This window comes from Hydra vulgaris, chromosome 04 (genome assembly GCF_038396675.1).
Source record: "Hydra vulgaris chromosome 04, alternate assembly HydraT2T_AEP".
In the NCBI taxonomy this organism is placed as follows: Eukaryota; Metazoa; Cnidaria; class Hydrozoa; order Anthoathecata; family Hydridae; genus Hydra; species Hydra vulgaris.
In genome coordinates, this window is record NC_088923.1 from 31,296,281 (window position 1) to 31,322,436 (window position 26,156).

The 26,156-nt window shown below is 27.9% G+C and overlaps 1 protein-coding gene and 1 long non-coding RNA gene across 2 annotated transcripts; one reads left to right on the forward strand and one right to left on the reverse strand.

The window, feature by feature from the left end:
• The first annotated feature begins 5,716 nt into the window (after positions 1–5,716).
• LOC136079751 (uncharacterized) lies at positions 5,717–7,870 on the forward strand. The gene is made up of 2 exons (XR_010638177.1): positions 5,717–6,067; positions 6,158–7,870. It is a non-coding gene; the product is annotated as an uncharacterized LOC136079751 (long non-coding RNA).
• Positions 7,871–13,179: 5,309 nt separating this feature from the next.
• On the reverse strand, positions 13,180–22,508 carry LOC136079345 (uncharacterized). Its single transcript, XM_065795078.1, has 12 exons — positions 22,501–22,508; positions 18,799–18,869; positions 18,612–18,695; positions 18,406–18,528; positions 17,247–17,407; positions 16,939–17,049; positions 16,680–16,826; positions 16,177–16,397; positions 15,935–16,098; positions 15,304–15,551; positions 14,995–15,170; positions 13,180–14,771 (listed from the first exon to the last, which is right to left on the reverse strand). Exons 1-12 carry the CDS (start codon positions 22,506–22,508, stop codon positions 14,141–14,143), a joined length of 2,145 nt encoding a protein of 714 aa, XP_065651150.1. The 3' UTR covers positions 13,180–14,140.
• Between the last annotated feature and the right edge of the window lie 3,648 nt (positions 22,509–26,156).

Consider the following 26,156-nt stretch of genomic DNA (forward strand, 5'->3'; position numbering starts at 1 on the left):
TACATATACCGACTATCTTAAAACCTGCTGCTACAAGGGAGTGCCCCAACATCGACTGAGGGTTTTGAATGGGGCAGCGATATTATTTTTTTTATTATATCAACTAATATTCCTAATGTTTAAAAAGCCTCTACTGACGAGAGCGCACAAGCGAAAAAATAAAATGATTTTACACCACTATTCTGCATCATTACCAATTGTCCGTCTTTGTTGAGATTTAGAATAAGGGTATGAAACAGACTTTCAGTGGTAACATCTAATTTTTCAGTTATCTCTGACGATTTTCTTTTCTTAGACCTTGTTGAGAGATCTTCAAATTATTTTGAAGGTGCACCTAGTTGTACATTTTTTATCCTAACTTGCAGTTGAGGTTTTTTATCCTAACTTGCAGTTGAGGTTCATTTAAAATTTCATATTTAACCATTTCGCAATTTATAAAACCTTTTTGTCTACCTGTCTTATTCCATTTTTTTTTAAAGTTTTTCATAGATTTTTTCGGTTAACCTCATCTGATTGTGGTTCGGATAACATTGAGAAATCAATATACAAAACTTTCATATTTGTTCTTATATTTCCCTTAAAGGTAGTATCCAGCCATTATTTCTATTTTCTTATATTTTACACATAATAAATACCTTTTTTAAATTACTAACATAATAGATAAAAATATAAAACGTATTGCAAAAATTTTTTTAATTTGAAAAAAAATTATTGCTGACTCAGCAATAAAAGGTAAAAAATTTAACGTCCCAAGAACATAAATATCTTAAGAAGACATCAATATTAAAGGTTGAAAATTTTCAAAATGCTGGTATGTTAGTGTAGCTTGTGCCTGAACCTAAAATTAAAAAAAAAATTTAACGATCAAAAAAGGCAGACTTAATGGTATAAAAAACTATTTTTAGCAAAAAAAGAAGTGAAGCTATTACGGAGTTCCTCATTTCTGTGGCACCAGCTGACTCCTTGGTACCAGCTGATTTAGTGTGGCTTACTTGACAAGAATGATTAACTTTCCACTGCTCATATTTAAGTGTCCCTTTTTTTTCCTTCCCAAACTTGACAACCTTTACAAAACTTAGATAATATAACAGTATCCAATACCTTGTTGTTGTTGTGAGACGTTGCCACCGCTACACCGTTTAAAGAAGAATATCCTCTCCGCTGCCAGGTACCATCAATAGAAACACCACAATCAACAACATCATTCATATTAGAGTCAAGTTTCAGTACTCTCATCTCATATTTTGCACAGTAACTGATTTATAATCATTATAAAGTTTGCTATTAATACAGTCAAAACTAGATTTTGATAGAGGTGGTGGCATGTTCATTATGAAGGTAAAACATAACATTGCATCTCCCTGAATGCCATAACAGTGCGTACATTAATTTCACAAGTATTTATACTAGGTTTTTGTTTTTGATAACAGGAGAAGAAAAAATGTATCTTTAAAAGCACAACCGCGGCAATTTAAGAAAACAAAGAAAACCTCAAACAACGTTTAAAACGTCTTGAATGATCATGCAACACGGAAAGCTTTGTATCACATATATTACAAGTAGCATAATTTTCAAAACAATTTTTCATTTGTTTAAAAATGCATAAAAAATATAAGTTCATCATTATCAAATAACGTTTTTCCAAGATTATTTTTTAGCTTGTAGAACACGTTCCTGTGTTTATATTTAATTGTTTATTGGTGTTATTGGACTTATTATGCTGATTGCCATTAAACTTTCTTTTCCTTAGTCTTATTATTATTTTTTGTTTGCCATAATTTACTTTTCAACGTTTAATTGTAATAAGTTAGATACAAAAATTAAAAGTTTACATCACTATTTTATCTAAATTTTTTTTTTTTTATTTTATCTAAATTTTTTTTTTTTTTACTTACTGGTTATCAAAAAAAAATTTCAAAATGGCTACTAAAAATTTTACATCTGCACAATTAAAAGATATTTTAGAAATTCATGAAAATACTGTTATGAAGATGTTTAATGATAGAATTGAAAAACTTGAAAACAAATTAAACTCAGCAATTGACGAGAACAAGGAATTAAAAAAGGAATTACGCGAACTTAATAAAGCTGTTGAATTTGTGACTAATAATTATGATAAAATAGTTGCTGATCATCAAACATCAAAAACATCATTGATAAATGAATATGCAAATACTAACATGATTAACAAATTGGCAGAACTTAAAGACAGAAGTCGACGCAACAACTTAAGGCTCTGTGGGATTGAAGAAATTGAAAATGAAAGTTGGGAAGACAGTGAAAATAAAGTAAAGAAGTTTTTAAATAATAAACTTCAGCTACAGGGAAACTTTGAAATTGAAAGGGCGCATTGAGTTGGCAAAAAACTACCTGAAAACAATAAAAAAAAAAAAATCGATCGTAGTAAGATTTCTTAACTACAAAGACAGAGCCACGATATTAGGACGATTAAATTATGGAATACACGACAATTAAATTATGGACTCGAAAGGTTTACATAAATGAAGTTATAGTGATCATACTACTAATATATATTTTTTAAATGTGTTTTAAACAGAGTTCTTTTTTTTGACCTTGTACAAAACATAAAATTGAAAATGAAAACTTGAAATTTTCAAGGTGTACTCTTCTACTATTACTTGTGGAACTGTAGCAGAATCACAGTAAACTCATGATAATATTTTAAGTTTTGAACAATTATCTTAAATAAAAAATGGATTTTTTCTTTTTGCTTTAACTGCTTATATCTGCCATTATGAAATTTCCAGGCCAGTAAAAACGTTCTGAAACCATGTAGTGCTTGTTCTTCCAAGGTGATAAGTAATATGTTCACTATGACAAGAATAAATAATTTACTTTTTCTGCTCTTTGCTAAAATTAATCTCAACCCATAAAGCCTTCTTTGTCATATAGTTAATTGATTACCTTCCATTCTAAACCTGGAAAACATATATTCTATTTTCATTGGGAGTGCAACTAATGGGATAGGCGCCTTTAGTTAAGTAAATATTAACATCAAGAAAGTCTCGATCTTCTTTTTCATCATTCACTTCATCCAATTTGTTTAAAAAACTGAAGTAAGTTTTTTAAAAATTGCATCTACCAAACTGGTTGACTTTGTTAGCCAAATTATATATTTTCACAAAAAAAACTTAATAATGTAGGTCATTTGCGTAAAAGTTTAAGTAAATACCAGCTAATAATATTAATAATACAAATAACAATGATAAAAATAAAATAACTAACTGAAACAATTACAAGAATGATAAGATAATTTTATAATTTAAAAAAAATCAGTATTCATTTTTAAACAACAATAATAATAAGCTAAAGCAGTTGGAAACGGCTTTAGTTTGTCACTATTCTATTAAATAAACCGTTCCATTAATGACACAACTGCATAAACAACGATGATATGTTTGTTTGATTAGATAAGGTATACTTTGTGGGGTTTAAGAAATAGTACAACAAACATATTATAGTTGAGTAAATAAATGTAAAATAAGTGTAAATAAATAATGGTACAAATAAGATATTATCTAACTACAGTTAAATCATATTTTGCAATGTTACCTAAAAAACTAATCCTACCTTTATTGAGTTGAATTCAATTTTTCCTTAGCTGTTGGTTAATGATTAATAAAGTAAAATTAAATTCATGGAAGTTTACTAAATTAAAACCATATTTCAACAGTAGGCAAACTAAAATAAAATAATGGCAAAGTTAAAATCAATGAAATAAAGGAATAAAAAAGAATCATTTTTTTAAATATAATTATTTAATATTAAAAACAAATCAAAAACTTCAATTCTTTGAAACCTTATAACAAAAAACTTCTTCAAACTCCAACCATAAATAAAAAAAATAAAATAAAATTATAGACAAAATAAGTATAAATATAAAGAAGAAGAAGAACAATAACGCTTTAAAATAGCGCTACTCTTTAAGCTAGTACTACTTTTTAAGCTAATGCTACATTTTAAACTAATACTACTCTTTAAGCTAATACTACTATTTAACCTAAATTTCTAGCTTATTTATCATAAACTGACTACAACTTGTAAAATCAAACAATTATCTCACTTGTAGTACAATAAAAATGATTACTTGATTTTAAATCTGATATGAAACTTTATGACACTCACAACTAAAAATGTAACTCATACAGATACATATAGATACAAAAATAAAAAAAGAATAACATTATAATACTACTATGATATGACTCATGTCTTTATCAAAATACAATAATACTACAATTAGTACTACTAGTAGTAATTATATATTAAAATTTTATATAATCAAAATTATTAATAGATACTTTATTATAGAATTTATAGAAATGGCGCTGTAAATCATAAGAGTTAAAACTGAAATTACATTGAATTTCAGTTTATAACAACCAAAAAAGTTAACAAGGATTAAAAACAATACATAAGATCTGAGATTTGTATTTATAAATGTTGTTTTTAAATCAATTTACGTTTGGAGACTATGATTTCTTGTGTTAGTACATTCAGTCATTTACAACTCTATTAGTGAAAAATTTTTGTCTGATTGTGTTATTGACTCCTTATACATTTTTAATTTATGACCTCTTGCTCAACAACTAGTATTAAAATATTCAATTCGGTAAAGCAAATTTAGTTTGTCAATTTTTTTACTAATTTGGATTAATTCACCTTGCCTCATAAAATATATAATAAATTTTGTAAACTCTAGATGAGCACACTGACATCACACTGAAATAGCCTGCTGCCGGGGGCTTCAGTACATACATCGACTGACAAATAGCCTGACTTGCAGCAGAGTGCTACTACATAGACTAAGAGTTTGGAATGGGGCAGCAGTCTTTTCATTCATTATTTTTTGTTTTTTATTTTTCTTTCCGAAAATTTATATTTATGAATTATGAAAAATCTGAATATTCATAATTAATGTAACAAAAATACAGTAACAATTTGATGCATACATATGCTACAGTATATATATATATATATATATATATATATATATATATATATATATATATATATATATATATATATATATATATATATATATATATATATATATATATATATAAAATGTATATGTAAAAAAAATATATATGTAAAAAAAACTTATATATAATATATATGTATATGAAATATATAATGATTATATATTTCATATACTAAGTTTTATTTTATTTTATTCTGATTCACTCCCAACAAGGCTGTAAGCAGCCACAATTAATTTAGGAGTTACTGGAAAAAAATAGAGCTATAGAGCAAGGAAACGATTGACTTAAACAAGTTAAAGGTTGTATGAGTCAGGAAAACAGGAAGATGGGAGAGAGTTACAAAGGGTTGAAGTGCGGGGAAAAAAAACGTCATATTTGCCATAACGTCAATATTACTAAATACTAGTATGTTTTATTTTAATGCAGTATATCACTTTTGAAAGGAGCTATCATCTCTAGTTCCATCTAAAACTAATTAAATTAGTTATTACAATATTATTATTGTAGTAAATATTATTATTAAATAATAATAATAATTATAATAACTAAATTCAGGAACTAATAATAATAACACTCCTACGAATAAGAACTATGGTGACAGTATTTCTAATAGTAACTTAAATTATACAAAATAAAACCTCTTTTTCTCTAAAAACTCTTTAAGTACTTTCTTAATTCGTCGGTCAGCGCAAGAAAGTATCATTCAGAATACGATCAAAGTCCGCACTTAATTTATACTAATCATGCGAAAGTTTTATTTTTAAATTATGCGAATGTCGAAACGCTTTAAAAATAGCTGTTTACAAAAGTTCTTCCGTCGTAAACGTAATAAGATTATCTCAACTTAGTTAAAATTCATGTGACATAATAAATAACTAAGTGTGATAAAATTTGACACATAACTTGTGTGAAAAAAGTTAAATTAAGGTTGTTAACTGGTAAGCAACATCCAAATTTTACTTAAATTAACTTGATTATACATACTGAATGAAACTATACATACATACTGAATTTATATTATATTATACATACTGAATGAAAATTTGAATGTCGCGTTAAAGGTAAAAAAAAAGTAATCAATATATATTTTTTGATTTATTTTATTTACATATGTTTGTAGACTTGTTTCTATAATTACTATTTTTTTTTAGTTGAAAATAGTATTAAATACGAAAAAACAAAAAAGTTAAAACATACTGAAAAATCCAAAGTCAAATGTTATCATTAAACCAACTTCAAGTATAATTAAAAAAATGCATGCTGAAGACAATTCAGATTCTAATATGAAACTGGTAATAAATGGTATGTCTCAGCAAAAAGGAATATAAAAAAGTTCCACGTTTAACTATGCAGGCCACTATCTATTGAAAATCTAAAATAAGAGCATAACCAGGGAAAAAGCCAATTAAAGGTGATCTTGAAAAAAGTATTATGCTGGCAATTGTACCCAAATAGGAATTGGTTTTTGAAAATAACATTTATTAATTATGCTGCTAAGTTAGCAAAAAAAAAAAAACTGGTAGCAACTACTTAAAGAGAGTCATGGTTGTGCAAGTCTTCGTTGTCCAGAGCCAATATATTCTTTGCCAAAATTATGTATAGACAGGGGGAAAATTTCAAAATACTTCACATATTTGGAGAGACTGATACAAAATGAGAACTTATTTAATAAACTAATATGTATTTGGAATATGGATGAAACAGGATCACAACTAGATCATACATCAAAATGTGTTGTTGTAAGTAAAAGGATCAAAATATATTCAGAGTCAAACAAGTGGCAACAAAGAAACCATTACTAATATAGCTTGTATAAATGCAGCTGGTCATACCACCTCATAATAGTGAAGGAGCAACATTGAGTGTTTCTTGCTGGACTAAACAAGGTTTTGTTAAGTTACGGTTTGAAAAAATATTTATTTTCAAATATTTGTTCTGCAAGGCCACTGATTTTAATTCTAGAAAGACATGAGGTGTAAAACTTCCAGTTCACATCCACAACTGGTTGCAGCCTTTGGTCAGCACAGTTTTAAAGCCACTAAAAAATATGCATTCTGATGTCTATCAAACAATGATGAATAAAACTACAGGGGATAAAGTTTCACATTCTAAGTTATTTGGTTTATTTTCTAAAGCGTATCAATATGACATCACAACAATGCAAGAACTCAACCTGGAGTAAAAGATGATTCAATTGATTTTTCTATTCGAGACAATACTGTGGATATTAATACAAATGTAAGTTTTGAGGAAGTAAAGGTTAATAAATCAACATTAGTTAAAAAAGATTCGTTTAATAGTTCATTGGTGCTTCATGGTTTTAAATTGTAAGTATTTTTTTGAATTCTTTTGAATAATAAAAAATAGCCTCTCACAACACATCAATAGAACTCAAGTTTTCATTCCCATTTAATGGTTCATCTAGTCTATTAGACAAAGACTCCAATATTTTCACTTATCCTTCACTACAAATTAAACAAAAGAAGATTAACTCAAAAATTCTGTTTTACAGTTGTTTTTTTTTCACATTACAGTCTTACAACACGAAGCTTGAAGACAGCTGCAAAAGTAGCTTGTGAAAAGACAGCTACAAAAGTAGCTTGTGAAAAGAGAAAAGTTGAATAACAAAAGGTATTAAAAGAAAAATAAAGGAAAACTGTGAACTATAAAAAGAAGTTAGCTGAGATATCAAATTTGCAATAATCAACCTCTATTGAAGAATTAAAATATTGAAGATATTGAAAATTATCAAGATATTGAAGAAAATGATGGTATTTAGCAATAAGTTTTTTTAACTTTTTTTCGGGGTTCATTACCTGCACTTAGCATACAATGAGTTAAACTGAATAAATTATATTGATTTATTTTTTAGTTTTGTTTTATATCTAAATAATTGCATTAAAATAAATAAATTTTCAATGCTCTATTATTCTGTTCGACGTGTTTCCCATTTACGGATCATTGGCCAATAAATGGTTAAGACATTTGCTAGTATTTGATATAAAATACAAGTCAGTATTTGGTGAAATCTTTATTACCTGCATTATATGTAATTTGATGTTGCGATAGTTACAATAATCCTTGCTTAAATTGAAAGAGCTTTTATTGATCTAAAATTTATATTAAAAATAACTAAAGTATATATGTGATATATACTTCAATTAATTTCTGCAATGGGTATTTCTTATAAAAATGTGGCCTATAACTGGCGAAGTTGTTTGCACTTTTTTTTAAACTGAATAAATGAAGCTTTTGTGTGACCTAAGGGGGAGTTAATTAAAATTGTCCTATTCATTAAGAGGAGTACCTTAATGAATAGGGCAGTTCTCGTGAAATGCTCTTTTTAATTTCATAAAGTTGCTTAACTTATATATTGAAAACAGTTTGATGACCATTAACTCTTGCACTATTATGTACTTTTGGTAAAAAGAACGATTTAGTAGACCTGGTCATTTATCCCATTTATTTAGAACTACTCATTAAAATGGACAAAAAAAATATTGAATGGGACAAATATAAAAGATTAAAAAATGAAATGAGGTCAGTAGTAAGTTTCAAGTAAGTTAAGCTGTAAAGGTTGTTTCTACCACTTAGGGTGCCAAAAAGGCAGCGCATATGGTATGCATTTACGCAATAGGAGTGCCAAAACTTTTTTTTTAAGGATTAATAAAGTAGGTATAAAAATTTTATAATTTTCAGTATGTATTCTTTTCAGTAATACTTCTTCCACTGACGGGTCGATTTTACGAACGAAGTACAATGTTTTCTTCACGCCATTATGTCCTGTAGATCTATGAACGTGCTCGATTTCTTTGGAGGATAGCGAAGTACTAATAATACCACTTGCTGCCATTTCAGAAGGTTTATCAACCAATTTTAACCAACTATTAGACACTCTAGTAAGGGCATCGGCCAGGTTAAATTCCGAAGCGACAAGCCTAATATCTACTTTGAGTTGGTGTACTGTTTTTGATGTACTGTTTTTGATAAAAAATAATCCTATTAAAACGGAGAATATTAAATATTAAAAAAAACTAGACTAATAACAAAAAAGGAAAAAGTGAATGAGCTGACATGAGAGATAATGAATAATTAAAATAACACAACATTTAATGATCAGATTCTGATCATTAAACGTTGTGTTATCTCATTTATTCCTTCTAAGAAAGGTGATAGAAAATAAAATATAATAAAAGGATGTAAATAAATACTATGATAAGACAAAAAAAAAATGAAATCACTTGAATAATAGCAACAAATGCAAAATGCAACAATAGTAAAAATAATTAGCAACCACAAAAAAAAAAAAAGCATGACAATATAAACAGTACACATATGTCTGTATTGATGTACCAATGTTTTCAGAACAGTCACGAGTCAATCAATTAATGTCTATGGATAAATTTAATCAGTCAATGATTAAATTTATCCATAGGCCCTGATTCGAGATCCTCAAGTTGATCTCTTACGTTAAATGGGCTATGGGGATTGAACCACGATTAGATCTGAAAATACACAAATTCACGCTTAATTTTCTCTGCACAAATTTTTTTTTTTTTTTAAATATCAAACATCAAGACACATTTTTTTCTTCCATTATATTTGCAATATTCTTGAGTATTCTCCTTAACAGCATTTCGTTTGATGCGTTTGTCCTCAATCCAGATTTTTCTGCGAGTGTGTCGGTAACTAAATGGAACACCGCTTTCGAATCGGTGCAGATATGCAAAACTTCCATTTTCGAGTTAAGGCCCATATTTAATCCTTTAATCACTGTATCAAGTTTGGACATGTTTATATGCGCTGTGTATGTTTTCTTAACCGACCTGCGTCTTTGATTATATTGCCATTAAACTCGACAACCACGTCTAGTACGATTGAACTAGCATCTACCCAATTTGTTGCCTGACGTTTTTGTCAGGGCGTTTGCTGTTCTTTTAACATACGACAACGCTACACGCAACCAACCACAAACTGGAAGATTTCCTGTCATTCTTCCGCACAAAAAAAAGATATTACGTCTTGTTAACGAATTCGGAATTTCACAAAAATCGTTATCTCTTCTCCAACATAACTTTTTGTTTTCCATTCTGACTTGTAAACCAAGAACTCTTGCTCCATCGGATACGCGGACCACCGGCTTACAATTAAGCCCAAAGATTTCCAAATGATCAAGTACGCGACAAACAGGTACTATGTCTTCAACAAAAATATCATTAATGTATGATGACGTTCCTTTCCAGATTGTTTCACCTTGCGATAGCACTTTGTCTAATACCGCTTTCGCTATGACTGGCGCAACGTTTAGTTCGAATCCCAAACGTGTTAAACAAAACTTTGTCCACGGAACACAACATTTTGGTAAGTCCAGAGTTTCTCATCGATTTTTAGTTGCATATAAGTTGAAGATAAATCAATTATTGAAATATTTTTTCCAAACCGTCTCTAGTCTTGAAGTTTGTCAGCACACGCATCTGTGTTCGCAGTGAATGCTTCAATAAACGTGTTCAGCTCCCTGAAGTCTAATGGTCGCACTTTTCCTTTGTTTTGCTGCACCACTGCCATGAGAGGAACCAAACCCTTTATTGGACCGTGTTTCTTTAAATCGTACTTTTGAAGCCATTTTTTCTCTATCCACCCTTCAATTTCTTTTTCGTAATTGTGTTTTATGCCAACAGGGATAGTGTATTCAGCAATCTTATTCACTAGAGTTTCAGGTTGAGAATTATTGTTCCATTTCCACGCAATTATCCATTCTCGATTTTGTTTCTTAAACAAAGCTGCGAAATCCCGAGATATTATATTCGTATTACTGACATCTTTTGAAATATCACCTTTTAGTCCAAGTAAACATGATTCGTTTCTTCCCATAAAACAAACATCACGAGTTGCGGATATTGATACTCCACCAAAAGCCACTATTCCATACCCATCAAAAACAATAACAAAGTGGTTTGAAGTCAACTACAAGTGCTTCCACAAAAACTTCATTTTCATTAGGTGTGACAATTCTAGTTCGGCTAACGTTCTTCGTACTGTTGTTGTTGTCAATTAACAGTTACCACGCTAAGTATTTTCTTCGTAATTTTTGGCGCACATTATTTATAAATGATGCAGCAGGTACATTCTGAGTCGATTAACACATTCCGAGAAACGCCATTAATGTTCAACCGTATAGTAGGTAACGCCATTATTGATTGTTTAGGGAGAGAACTGGCGCAAACAACTTCTCCCTCGGCACGTTTTTTGGACACATTCTTGATGTGTCCTTTCTCTTGACACGAGTAAGACAAAACATTGCTTGTCTCCCGTCTTCGAACCGACTTATTTCGATTACTATTTCTTCGCAGATGACTATCTCTTGCAAAATGAATGGGGAGTTAACATTCGTAACAATTTGGTTGCGTTTGATCTTCAAACAACCTCGGCTCAGCACGTCTGTAGTTTACATACCAGTTCAACTTTTTCCAGCCATTCTGCGACTGATTGTTGATCGTTTCCACTTAACTCCGGAATTAACTTTAAATCAACTTTAGTCGACATTTTAGCCGAAATAGCTTTTTGTTTCACATCAAAAAGAACTTTATAAGTCAAGCGTAAAACGCCTCTCTCTTAACGTAATTCAACATAATTTATATACTAATTCTCTTGATATTTACAATTATGTCTTTACATTATATACAAATACGTCTATATACATATACAATTATTTACAAGTAACTCAAATCGATCGTTACCTTTAAAACAATCATTAACTATAATTACACTTTACAACAAAATACTTGAACTCAAGGGATTTCATTTATTAAAATATTTAAACTAGAGAGACAATTGGAGTTGAGCAATTTGAAAAATTATATCATGAATTAAAAGTAAATCCTTAAATATTTTTTACGTTGTCATAATTATTTGTGATATAACGAAATATGATAAGTGCTAAAAAAACATATAATTAAGATTTACAATCGTAATAAAAGCTTTTATTGATAATGACTATCACAAAAACAACATGTTGTTTTTGTTATATATTTGTCATCAATGTTACAGTATAAAACTAAAGAGCTGAAACACAATCAACCATAAAAACTAGTTTTGTAATGTTACCATCGGCAACTAATGGTAATACCAGTAAACATAATCATTTTTACCTTAATTATGTAGAATTCCAAAATTCTCCCTAACTGTTATCTGATGATTAATAGAGTAAATTTCACATCATATAAATTTACTAAATTAAAACCATGTTTCAACAGTATAACTAATAAAGCAATGACAAACGCAACTAAAAAAAAAAGGAAAATTGTTATGTTTAAAAAAATTATTATATATTAAAAAAATATATATTCATTGAAATGTAATTAATAATAAATACTTATTACAAATACTAAAATTTATACTTAGACTGAAACTAAAAGTGTTTACGGTAAAAATAAATAAATTGAAATACAACAACACCACTTTCAGAGTTGAAAAAGAACCATTTAGTTTGAAAAAATTGATCTTGTTCTTGAACATGCCTTTACTTAACCAGATCATCTTACTTACTTAACCAGACCATCTTACTTAAGGGACTCTTGACTAAAATAAACCTTATTTAGGTAACACAACTTTTTAGGCATTGCTATCCTTCAAAAATCATGTATTCCTTTAAGACTATATATTAGAAAATTAGAAAATGAAAAACTATTTAAATAAGATTTTTTATCAATCATACACTTTTTGCCTACCATAAAAAAAAAAAAAAAAAAAAAAAAAAAACTAAAGTAAAACTAAGTAGTACTAAAAAAAAAAAAAAAGTACTAAAACTACATAAAAAAGGATTATAAATGTTAAAGTCAAAATCTCTTTTAAGTTAAAGTACTACATGGTAAAGTTATTGTGCATTGCGAACAAAACCATTCAACACTCTCACATTCTAAAATAAAATCAGGTATGCGTTCACAAACACGATGAAACCAATATTCACATTTTCCACATTGCACAATATGCCTAAATGTATTAACACATAAAAAACAGTCAAAAAAATGTGAATAAAAGTAATGTGTGTAAATAAAATAAAAGTAATAAGTGCGTGCGTGTGTGTGTGTGTGTGTGTATGTGTGTGTGTGTGTGTGTGTGTGTGTGTAACTAGTTAGATTGAAAAGCTAAAACATAATTTAAATAATTCACTTACTTATCTTTGACAACTTTATCAAAAGCCATCCAAATTTGCCGACATACGCAATAAAGAGTAAAATTAAATTCTTTTTCTTTGCAAAATCTAGTCAATTTTCCAGTCTTTGGAAACTCATTTAAGTGGTTTTCTATAACACTTTTAAATAAATGATTTCTCATTTCATCATTTTCAAATGAAATGTAGTGTGGATTTGAGCCGGTACAAGCAATGTGCTGTGCAAACGCCAATGCAAACAAACCACAGTCTACACCATTTGTTTGTTGTTGCACAGGTAAGACTCGTACTTTCAAACTGTTTTTGGTGCACTGCATTATTGCACAAATTTGTCTGACAACATAATTCTTTATTTTGCCCTTAAACATGCTGTCTAACAGAAATACCTCACCTTCAGAGCACCCAAAAGTGCTTATTGTCAGCCAGTGTACATCACCATCATGTAATACCTGTACAAAGGAGCCCTTTACCACACAAAATGACAAATTTTGCCCCAAAACTGGATCCTGCAGACCAGAAACACCAGTTATCATTTTTTGTACCGAATGGATGACATTGTCTGACAACATCTGATGGGTTGTAATATCATTCATATCATCTGATGAGAGTTTTGTCTGAGGAAGTAAAACTAGTTTTTCTACTAAATGTTCATCATTGTTATGTGAAATAACTATCTCATGGTCAACAACAAACCTTTCTTTGTTTACAGGCTCATCAACAATTTTATGTTCAATCGAGTCAACTAAGTAACTCTCTGCTACTATAAACACTTTAGAAGCATTTGATGTTTTTTCTTTTTGTGATCCAACACGCTAAGTTTGAGCTTTTATTGGTTTCCGTACAGGAATAGAAATATGTTTTTTGCTTAATTTATTATTTGTTTGAGTGACAGGAATCCCAGATTCTCTTACTCTTCCTTTGTTTAGTTTGTCTATTAGAGTGGAAAGAGTTTTATGTAACATCACTAGTTCATCAGAGTTTGCCTCAAATTCAAATGATAAGTTCTTAATATTAAGTATATAGTAAGTATATATAAATAAGTATTAAGCATCTCCCTAACATCGACACCAGAATAAATGGGAACATGTTTTTTACATATGTCATTCTGATCTTCTATAGTTGTTTTTTTTTTTAAAGACAAAGATGACTCTTTTAAAGGTGAAAGTGACTTTGAAAAATTAAAAGGTTTTTTTTCATGGAATATATCATAGTTATCTTCATCTAAATTTAAGAATGGAGAATTTACATAAAGTTTTGATAATGTATTCCATGACCAAGCAGGATACTTTTTGAATATAGCAAAAAAATGTTTGCAGGGATAGCCTGTTGATATCCAATCATAACAAGTACATTTTGGCATAATATTTTCATCACCAAAATGCACAAAGTATTTTGTAGAAGAATCAATGGTACTAGATACAGTAAAGATACCATGTTTCATCATTACAACTGTGTTCAAATCCATATAATCAGCAGTAGATTTTCGCAACAAGCAGTGCTTAACTAAACTACGAGGGCGATTAAATAAATATTTTGACACCCAACAGCCATATCTCCTGTATCTTGCATCCATTTTGAAGTTGGCATCAGTGTAGCTAAATTGAATAGATAAAACTTTATAAAAATAAAAAGATTATATTAATATCATTACTGTGAACTTTTAAATTGACAATAGTCCCTTTCAAACATCAGTTCAATGACTTAACTTTTCTTTTAAAAATAAAAAGATTATATATATATCATTACTGTGAACTTTTAAATTGACAATAGTCCCTTTCAAACATCAGTTCAATGACTTAACTTTTCTTTTAAACTAACCTTTCTAGCTTATCAGTGAAGAATTCTTCAATTAATAAAGTTAACATGCCTGTCAAAGAAGAGTTGCTATATTTCTTTAAATAGCAATACTTAAATGACTCATTTTGTCTTTCAACACCATTGTTTGTGTTGCAATTAATTAGAAGACGATTTTGCCTATACCACCAGATCCATCTCTAAACAATAAGAAAGAAATCCTACTTTTACATACCTCACCTTAAAATAATACAAACCAAACCAAATGATTGCCACAAAATGTATTCTCAAATAAAGGTTTAATTATTTAAACTCATGTTTAATAATAAATACCTTTTTTATAGGCATCCAATACATTTCAACATAATGTTTTAATTTAGAAAAACCATCTTGACACCAAAAGTCAGAAAGCTCTAACGCTTTTATAGCATCTACTTCTTCTTCACAAGATCTTGACCAAGCTATACATCTTAACAATTTTAAAATATCTTCTTTTTTACTAAAACAACCATTGGAAGTTTTTTTTATCCAACGATCCCATGCCTGTTCTCTATGAAAATCGCAGATGAATACTTCACACCCTAATAAGAGAACAAAATTTTATTTAAAATGATTATGAACTTAAATCGCATGAAATATAAAAAATGATTCCTTTAAAGAAGTTAATAACTTAAAAATTAAATAAATAAATACAAATTGGAAAAACACACCAAAAAAAACAGATTCCAAAGCACGTTCCAAATCTCCTCATTACAATAGTCAGTCATGCAGTATAAAGGTTGAAAATCAAGATTCCAAGATTTGATGACATTAAGTGCTTTTTTTATTGTATCAAAAGTTTCACTTTCAGATACAAATGTTGCAACTATTTGAAAATCAACATTAGTTTTAACAACTAAGAAAAACAATGGTAATGAATATCTAGTGGTCTTATATGTTGCATCTAAAAACACCATTTCATTACCATATTTATTTAGAAGTTTTTTTTGCCAACCAGCTTGATAAACAAACAACAGCTCATCCTTACTATGACTTCTTTTTGGATGGTAATGTATTTTAACAGTGGCGTCAGAAACCTTCCACTCATTTATTTTGTTTTCTAAACAATCTTGATCAATGTTTGAGAATCTGAAAAATTAATAAATCAAAAAACTTTTTGATAATATGAAACATCTAAAAGTACTAAAAATTAAATAAAAAAATTACCTAAGCTTTTGACGTTCAATGACTATGTGTGTACGAATGATATTATTTCTTGGATAGAACCTTCTGTTGTTAGAAGGAGGCAAATCTTTTTTTCCAAACATATCACTAACCATAATTTTTAAAAGCCTCTTCATCTCACATACATTTGAAACGCCTTGTTTCACAAATTCAGAAATCTTTGTTGACAATCGATGGTCAATTTTCTGAGACAGGAGTTCACTCTAAAAATAGTATTGAGTAACACAAAATGTAACTACTTATCTGCATTCGTACTACTACATCAATTAATAAAACAGTAGCAAGATATGAAAGGTACATATTATTACGCACAAATAATATAAAATTAGTTGTAACTTTGTACATGTATAAAAATCATGCTTAGCATTACTACTAGCATTACAATATGAAAAATATGTTTCAAAAATATAGTAATAATAATAATAAAAAGAAGAATTAATGATTAACACAGTTTGCAATATAGTATCAAAGCGCAAAGCAATTACTTTTCCAAGTGGATGATTTCGGTGACATAATAGGCACTCTATTTCAACTTTAATTTTTCTACAAAATACAAAAGTATTATGCTTCATCAAAGAATTTCGAATATCTCTTGATACTTGGTTTTTGTAATAATTTGTCATGTTGACAACCTGAAAATAAAATGACAGAATTGATCATTCTTTTTATTGTTATAATTTTTCTAATAACGATAGATTCATTAAAAATGTGACTAAAAAAAAAAATTACGGTTTTGTAAAATACCTTTAAACTAGTAAAATATACAATCTCTTTCATGTTAACTTTTGCAGGACATTCAAACTTCTTAGTGTCTTGAATAATCACATATTCACCTCTGTACCAATGATCAAACTTCTGTAATAATAATAACAATAATAATATCATATTATTATTATTATTATTGTTGTTATTATTATTATTATTACTATTATTATTAGTAGTAGTAGTATAATAAACATAAACATCTACTTTTGTTCTATTTAATTTAAAGAATTTTAAGTGAAATTAAAGAACATTTGTTACAATAATAAATAAGACTATTTAATTGTTACTTTTTGATTTTCTTTTGCATCGATATACTTTTGCTTAGCATTAGAATTCCGATCAACGCCATGATGACAATCAAACCTTTTTGATGACAAAACAACGTAAGGCGTATTAAAAAATTCTGGGGATGTTTCCCATAACACTTTGTGCTTGTGTGAAAATATATCTAAAAAATGAAACAAAAGTTATTCAAAAATGTATTTATATAATATTAAACTCATTAAGCTTTAAGCAGTTGAAAACAAATATTTAAAGAGAAATGGAATCAATAGGGTGTCTGTCTAAGAGTTGCTCAACTGCTTTTTAATAAGATGAAAAGGTTAACAGTTTACTTTTATATCATCAATACACAGTTTAGTCTGTCATTCAAAAGTCATTCGAAGCTTTCATTGACCTCCCTGATTGAAAACCAGTTTTAAAAGCATATTGGATTACATGAGGTTGCAACTTTTAGTTTTAGGAAGTTTAGGAAATTCTTGTTGCTCACACTGCTTTTTAATAATATCAAGAGGTCACCATTTTACTTTTAGGCCATCCACACACAGTTTTGTCAGATTTATGCAATTGATTGTTGCCAAAGATGTGGTTGTACTCAAGTAAATTTTTTGGGTGGCCCAAAATTTGAGTCAAAGTATTTGTATTCAGCATGATTTAGATTGCTGTTCCAAACCAAATATTTAGAACCATTTAGAGATTTCCTGATATTTTCTGTTAAAAGTGTAAACGATGCTAAAGACCAAAACTAATAACTAAGTTTTTTTTAGAATAAAACTTAAATTTTTTTCATAATGATTAAATAATAATATATTTGAACAATCTTTTGAGCGATATGATTTTTAAAATAGTAACCTAAAAAAAGAATATTAATACAAAATTAAAAAATTCCCTGACTTTCCCTGATTTTAAACGAAATCAAGCTTTTCCCTATATTTTCCCTGATTATATCTAAATTCCCTTGACTTTCCCTAAACTCCCTGATTCGGTGGCAACGCTGTATGAACTGTTTATTATTTAAACTGTATAGATATAATCATAAGCTGTAAACACAGTAGAGACAAAAAACTCCATAAATTTGAATAACTGATTATTGCAAAGTGTATATCACAACTTAAATAAAGTAACTCTGAACTTTCATTTAGTTTACATTGTTCCAAAACTTTTTACCTGTACTACCAAAATCCTTTGGAGTTGAAAAAGCAGCAAAGCGAACAGTATTATCTATCTCATAGTTATGAAGACACTGATTGGCTTCTTTAACTGAATCACATATGTAGATATCACTTTTACCTGAAATGTGAAGATCTTATTAATTTCAAAATAAATGCAAAGAAAATATTGTAGAGCAAATAATAACTAAAAATCTTGCAAACTTGAAATTTTTGTTGGTTCATTAACAGATAGAAGATAGTGTTCAGCTTCTTCGACAGAATTGTAAATACAAACCGTTTCTTTATCTAAAATTTGAATTTGCATAAGTCAAAACCATAATTACTTTGAATGTTTTTGATATAAGTAAAAATTAAATATTCAAAAAAAAAAAAAAGTTAAACAAATCACCCTGAAGACTTAAATCATCTTTTGCCTCATTATTTGATATGTCTGAATCATCGTAATCTGATACATCTGAACTAATAACGTAATGATAAAAATTGATAACAACATTATTGTAATCAATAATTAATATTATTATTATAATATTATTATAATACTACTAAAATAATATGATTATTATAATATTATTATTATAATTGTTATTATTGATTAACCTACTAATAATAATAAATAATAAATTACTACTATTTATTTTATTTATATTAATCAATTAATCAATATATTCTGAATTACATGATTTTACAATTCAAGGATGTTTACAAATAGTATAATTACTAATGATTTGTAAACACCTAATAATAATGAATAATAACATAAGAGTAAAATAATAACAACTATAAAAATCATAACGTTAACAATAATAATAACATTAATAATAACTATCATAATAAAAATGGTATTAATAACAATAAAAATAATGGTATTAATAAAAAAAATGATATTAATAAAAAAAATGATATTAATAAAAAAAATGATATTAATAAAAAATGACGATATTAATAAAAATAAAGGTAATAGCAATAATAACAATGATAATAATAACAATGGTATATTTAAATATATCTATACTTATGCACGCACACATACATACATACATACATGTCACACATACGCTTATATATATACACATAAACACACATACATCTATACACATACTCACATACAAACATATATATATATATATATATATATATATATATATATATATATATATATATATATATATATATATATATATATATATATATATATATATATATATATATATATATATATATATTTATACACACACACATACGCATATAAACGTATACATACGCACATACATACATATACACACAACACACATACATACACATATACACACACATTATACATGTACCCATACATATACCCACACATGCATACGTACATACACATTCAATTATTGTACAAGGACGACAAAAAAGCTGTACAAAAAAATAAAGATTCGTGAAGTTGTACCTATTTTTAAAAGTGGATCCAAACTAGATCATTGTAACTATCAACCTATATCTTTACTTTCAAATATTGGCCAACTAATTGAAAGATTCATGTTTAACAGACTAGAAAACTTTTTAAATCAATCTAATAGTTTCTATAGCCTTCAATTTGGCTTCCGCAAAAAGCACTGTACAAATCAAGCACTCATTGATATAACTGTGACAATACGTGAAGCTCTGGATCAAAAATAGTTTGCGGCTGGAGTGTTTGTTGATTTGCAGAAGGCGTTTGATACTGTTGATCATGAGATTTTGCTGACTAAATTAAATCATTATGGTGTCAGAGGAGTTGCTCTCAAATGGTTCAAGTCGTACCTGTATATGCGCTCTCAGTTTGTAAGCATTGGAAACACTTCCTCCAATACTAGGTTTACATGTATTGGTGTTCCACAAGGTTCAATCTTAGGTCCTCTACTCTTCCTCGTTTATATAAACGATCTGCACACATGTGTAAAATTCTCCAAAACATATCATTTCGCTGATGATACCAATCTTCTTATTGTTAGTAAATCTCTTAAAAAACTAAATAAAAATCTTAATCATGACCTTGCATGTTTGGTACAATGGCTACGATCAAACAAAATTATACCAAGTCTGAAATAGTTATCTTTAAATCTCAAAGCAACAAAATTACAAAAAAACTTAATTTCAGAATAAGCGTTAAAAAAATTAATACCATAAATAAGATCAAATAATATAGGCATTATATTAAATGAAAGTCTATTGTTTCACCGACAAGTAAAAGCAATATCTTCCAAACTAAGTCGAGCTAATAGAATGCTTTCCAAAATAAGGCATTTTGTCAACTACGAAACATTGATAAATATTTGGCATGCTATATTTAATTCCCACCTAAGGTATGGCTGCCAAATTTCATCTACTCATCTTAAAAATCTTATAAAACTTCAAAATAAATCTATACGAATAGTTCATTTCCAGCCAAGTAATTTTAATCCAGACTTATTGTATAGTTTATCAAATATCTTGAAGTTAGATGAACTCATCTTCTTATTAAACTGTGTTTTTGTGTGGGATATCATTAATACCATGCCTATTGCTTACAACAACTATTTTAAATTCACAAGTGATATCCATAATTACAAACTTAGGTCAATATCTTGTTATAAACTAGCTACCTTCAAAAAAACTAGCAAATATGGTATTCAATCAACTAAATACCAATCAATTCACTCTTGGAACTCTCTGCCACTTTCAATAAAAATAAATCTTCCAAACATTACTAGAAATGCTTTCATTGCCAATATCAAAAAATTTATCCTTCATAAAAATACTCAATAAAATTCTAACACAGCATTTTCACTATCTTATATCTTCAATTAATTCTGTCTATTTTTCTAAATTATAACAGCTTTTAGTTTTCCCTTATTTTAAACCTATTATCAGTTATCTCTTCTACCACTCCTTACCCTTCTGTTCCATATATGTATATATTTGTATGAACCTGAGTGTGCATTGTGTGTATGTATGTGTATATGTATAATGTGTTTACTTATTTTTTTATATGTGTTTATTTGCATTAATGCATATGTGTGATTATGTATATGTATGTATTGTGTGTATGTTTGTATATATATATATATATGTGTGTATGTATATGTATGTATGTATGTATGTATCTGTATATATAAATGTGGGTATATGTATATATGTGTATATGTGTTTATATATATATATATATATATATATATATATATATATATATATATATATATATATATATATATATATATATATATATTTATATATACACATATATATACAATATATATATATATATATATATATATATATATATATATATATATATATATATATATATATATATATATGCAAATACATATATATATATATATATATATATATACACATACACACATACATATATATACACATATATACATACACATATATATACATATACATATATATACACACACACACACACACACACACACACACACACAGACACACACACACACATATATATATATATAAATATATTGTATGTGTGTGTCTTAAATAAATGTAGGTATTGCTTATATGGTATTATTTATAGTACTTCCTCAAATGACCACTTCTATGCCACATATTGTTATTGTAAAGTATTATTATCTCTATAATTGACATTATTATTTTTATTACTGCTACTGTTGCAAATTACTAATGTTATTATTAAAATTATTATTTTTATTACTACTATTATTATTACAATTATTATTACTGTATTATCATTATTAATTTTATTACTATTATTAATTTACTAATAAGTTTATATACTTTTACAAATTTACGGATAATATTTGTAGGTCGTCACGTTTTTGTCAGTTACATAACTGTGTGTGACTGATCCTAGCTTTGTATTAATTTTATTTTATAAAGTAAAATAAATGATTGATTGATTATTGTCAATAATCAATCAATTGATTGATTATTGTCAATAATCAATCAATTGATTGATTATTGTCAATAATCATTTATGTCAATAATATCGACAATAAGTGCAATTTTTTGTGTAAGTCACGCTTATTGACAATAAGAATAAAAAACTTATACAAACTGGAAAAATCCTTACAACGGCTTATTAAACTTTAGAATTAACATATACCTTGTCATTTCTATATCCATTTAAAACTTTTTTTAATTTTAAAACTATAATTTTATTATTTTTTAGCTTACGAGCACGCTGTCAATAACAAGCTTTATAATGATGGAATAATTTAAATAAAATTTGCATAACTTAATTTAAATAATACACGCATAATTACGTATTTTTGTCATTGGACTTTGATCGTATTCTGAGTGATACTTTCTTGCGCTGACCTAATTGGTCTTACTTCAAAACGTCCGCAATCTTATTTAAACTATTTTGTTTGATAAAATTTCACATTATTCAAAGCAGACAACTTACTCCAATGTAAGACAATCTACTCCGACGGACAGTTTTCTCCGTGACATTTCCCTCTAAACTCTTACTTGAACTCTTTTGAATTATCTTTTGAAGAGTTTGAAATTGCCTTTAAAATGTTAAAATCTAACAAAGCAGTAGGCCCTGATGGTATTTAACGGCAAAATTATTTGAAAAATTCCCTGTTTAATTGATATTGAAAAAATCTTTAAGATTTTTTCAATATCAATTAAACAGGGAATTTTTCCACAAGCTCCAAAATTAGCAAAAGTCATACCAATATTAAAAGGTGGTGACATTGAGAATATAAGTAACTATTGTCCAATTTCACTACTCTCTGTATTCTCTAAAGTTTTAGAAATAATTTTGTGCAGTAAAATTTATAATCATCATACTATAAACAATTTGTTATACAGCAATCAATATTGATTCCCAAAAAAAAATTCTACTGAACATGTCATTCTACAATTTACAAGAAATATATCTGACTCATTTGAAAACTCTCAATTTACTTTAGGTGTTTTCATTGACTTTGCGAAAGCTTTTGATACTATTGATCACAAAATTCTTTTTAAAAAGTTGGAGTGGCATGGAATTACTGGAAATGTATTAATTTGGCTAAAAAGTTACCTAAATAATTGAAAACAATTTGTTTATGCGGATGATAACGTATCATCTAAATTGTTAAATATTTCATGTGGAGTTCCTCAAGGACACATATAAGGACCCCTCCTATTTCTAATATATATTAAGGATCTACAAAAAGCTTCTAACCTAATGACAATTATGTTTGCTGATGATTCTAACTTATTTCTTTCTCATAAAAACATTTTTACACTTTTTAGCAACATGATCATTGAACTAACCAAAATTTCCGAATGGTTTAGATTAATCAAACTATCATTAAATATTGGTAAAACTAAATGAATTATTTTTCATCCTTATGGTAATAAGCACCAGCTGCCTAGCAACTTATTATTTCTTATTATCGATAACGTAACTATTAAAAGAGTTTTAGTGACAAGATTTTTAGGTGTATATATCGATGAAAATCTTAATTGGAAAAGCCACATTGCCAACTTGTGCAACAAAATTTCAAAGAGTATAGGCATTTTATACAAAATAAGAAACGTTCTTGATAAACATACCTTAATTCAATTATATTATTCGCTAATTCGTTGCCATATTAACATTGCAAACATTACTTGGGGTAGCACTCAATATATATGAGTTAAATGTTTTTAATATTCTTTGTTTTATGTATAAATGCAAGACCCACCTATCACCCGTTTCTTTTCGTAACTTAGATTTTCCTAACTTGTATGCGGTAGGGGTGTAGTGGTAAGAGCGCTCGCTTTGTAAGCGAGAGGTTCGGAGTTCGACTCCCACCACGTCCCTGGAAGTACCGCGCTCAACTTAGTTTCTCCGCGCAGCGGCCTTGCTCGGCAAGGTTCGTGTTTCGGAGTTTAAGAGTTGAGAGAGGGATGCACCACGAATAACAACTAAAAAAAAACAAATAAAATAAAAACACAAAAAGAAAATGAGTAGCCTCCTCGACTGTAGCGGCCCCTCTCGGGCCTTAGGGAGGTGAATAATCTAAAAAAAAAAAAAAAAAAAAAAAAATTTACAAAGAGGTAGAAATAACTATATTTTAAGGAGCGATAATTTAATTCCAACATTGCCAACTTGTGCAATTCCGCTTATTAATAAACCAACAAGAGTAACTTTAAAGTCAGTATCTTTAATAGATAATATTATGACAACAGACACTTTTAATGAATCTCTTAAAAAGGGTTAATTAAAAATGATGTTTCAGATCATTTTCCTATCTTCTTTTCAATAAATACTGATATTGAACAATTACAAACAAAAAAACAAGTTATCCTAAAACGCTGTTTCAGTGAAGTAAATATTGCATCATTTAATGAACAACTATCATTACTACATTGGAAACATATAAATTTTTCGTCGGAAGCAAATGTGGTTTATAACTCATTCTTTAGAACATTCTATGAAGTTTATGATGCAAACTTTCCACAATACAAAGTTAACTTAAACAAAAAAAGCTTAAAGTCACCATGGATTACTAAAGAACTCAGGAAATCTTCCAAAGTTAAACAAAAATTGTATATAAAGTATTTAAAGTCAAAAACAGATAAAAATAAGGAAATTTATAAAAATTATGTAAAGCTTTTTGAAAGTCAAAAAAAAAACTTAAAAAAAAATTACTATTCAAACTTATTAGAGAAGTTTAAGAATAATGCTAAACGCACATGGCGAGTTTTAAATGAAATTACTGGCAATCAAAAAATTAAAACATGCAACTTACCAAAATTTATTAAAAACAATGATGATTTCTTATATAATCCTAAAGATATAGCAAATCAAATAAATAATTTTTTTGTAACAATTGGTCCAAATTTAGAAAAAAATATTCCAATTATAACTAACACAATTAATGATCTTAATCTTCCGATAATTTCTATACTTAATAACTTTGAACTTTCGATTAAAGAGTTTGAATGTGCTTACAAAATGCTAAAAATCAATAAATCGATAGGCCCAGATCAAATAAATGGTAACGTTATAATCAGTTCTTACGAGATCATAAAAACTATACTCTTTCAGGTCTTTAGTTGTTCAATTAAACAAGGTATATTTCCTGATCAACTAAAGATAGCCAAAGTTACACCAATATTTAAAGAGGGGGAATTATCAAATATAACTAATTATCGTCCAATCTGTACTTTCTGGTTTTTCAAAGATTTATGAAAGGATCCTTTACAATAAAATTTATGATCATCTTTCTAAAAATAAAATACTAAGTACAACCCAGTATGGGTTTAAAAAACATAATTCCACTGAACACGCAGTGCTTCATCTGACTAGAAATATTGCAGATTCGTTTGAAAAATCACAATTTACTCTTGCAGTGTTCATAGATCTATCAAAAGTCTTCGATACGATAAATCATGAGATTCTTATTAAAAAACTAGAAAATTATGGAATCTGTGGTAATTTTCTAAAATTTCTTAAGAGCTATTTAAGCAATCGTAAACAGTATGTGCAAATTGATGTATCCTCTAAGACAAATTTACTAGATATAACATGTGGTGTACCCCAAGGGTCTATACTAGGACCACTTCTTTTTCTCATTTATATCAATGATCTTTATAATGCCTCAAATTTAAAAACAGTAATGTTTGCTGATGACACAAACTTTTTTCGTCTAGCAATAATATCATAACAATATTTAATGACATGAACATAGAGCTAATTAAAATTTCAAAATGGTTTAAGTCTAATAAGTTATCAATTAACATAGAAAAAACTAAATGGACTCTATTTCATCCAAA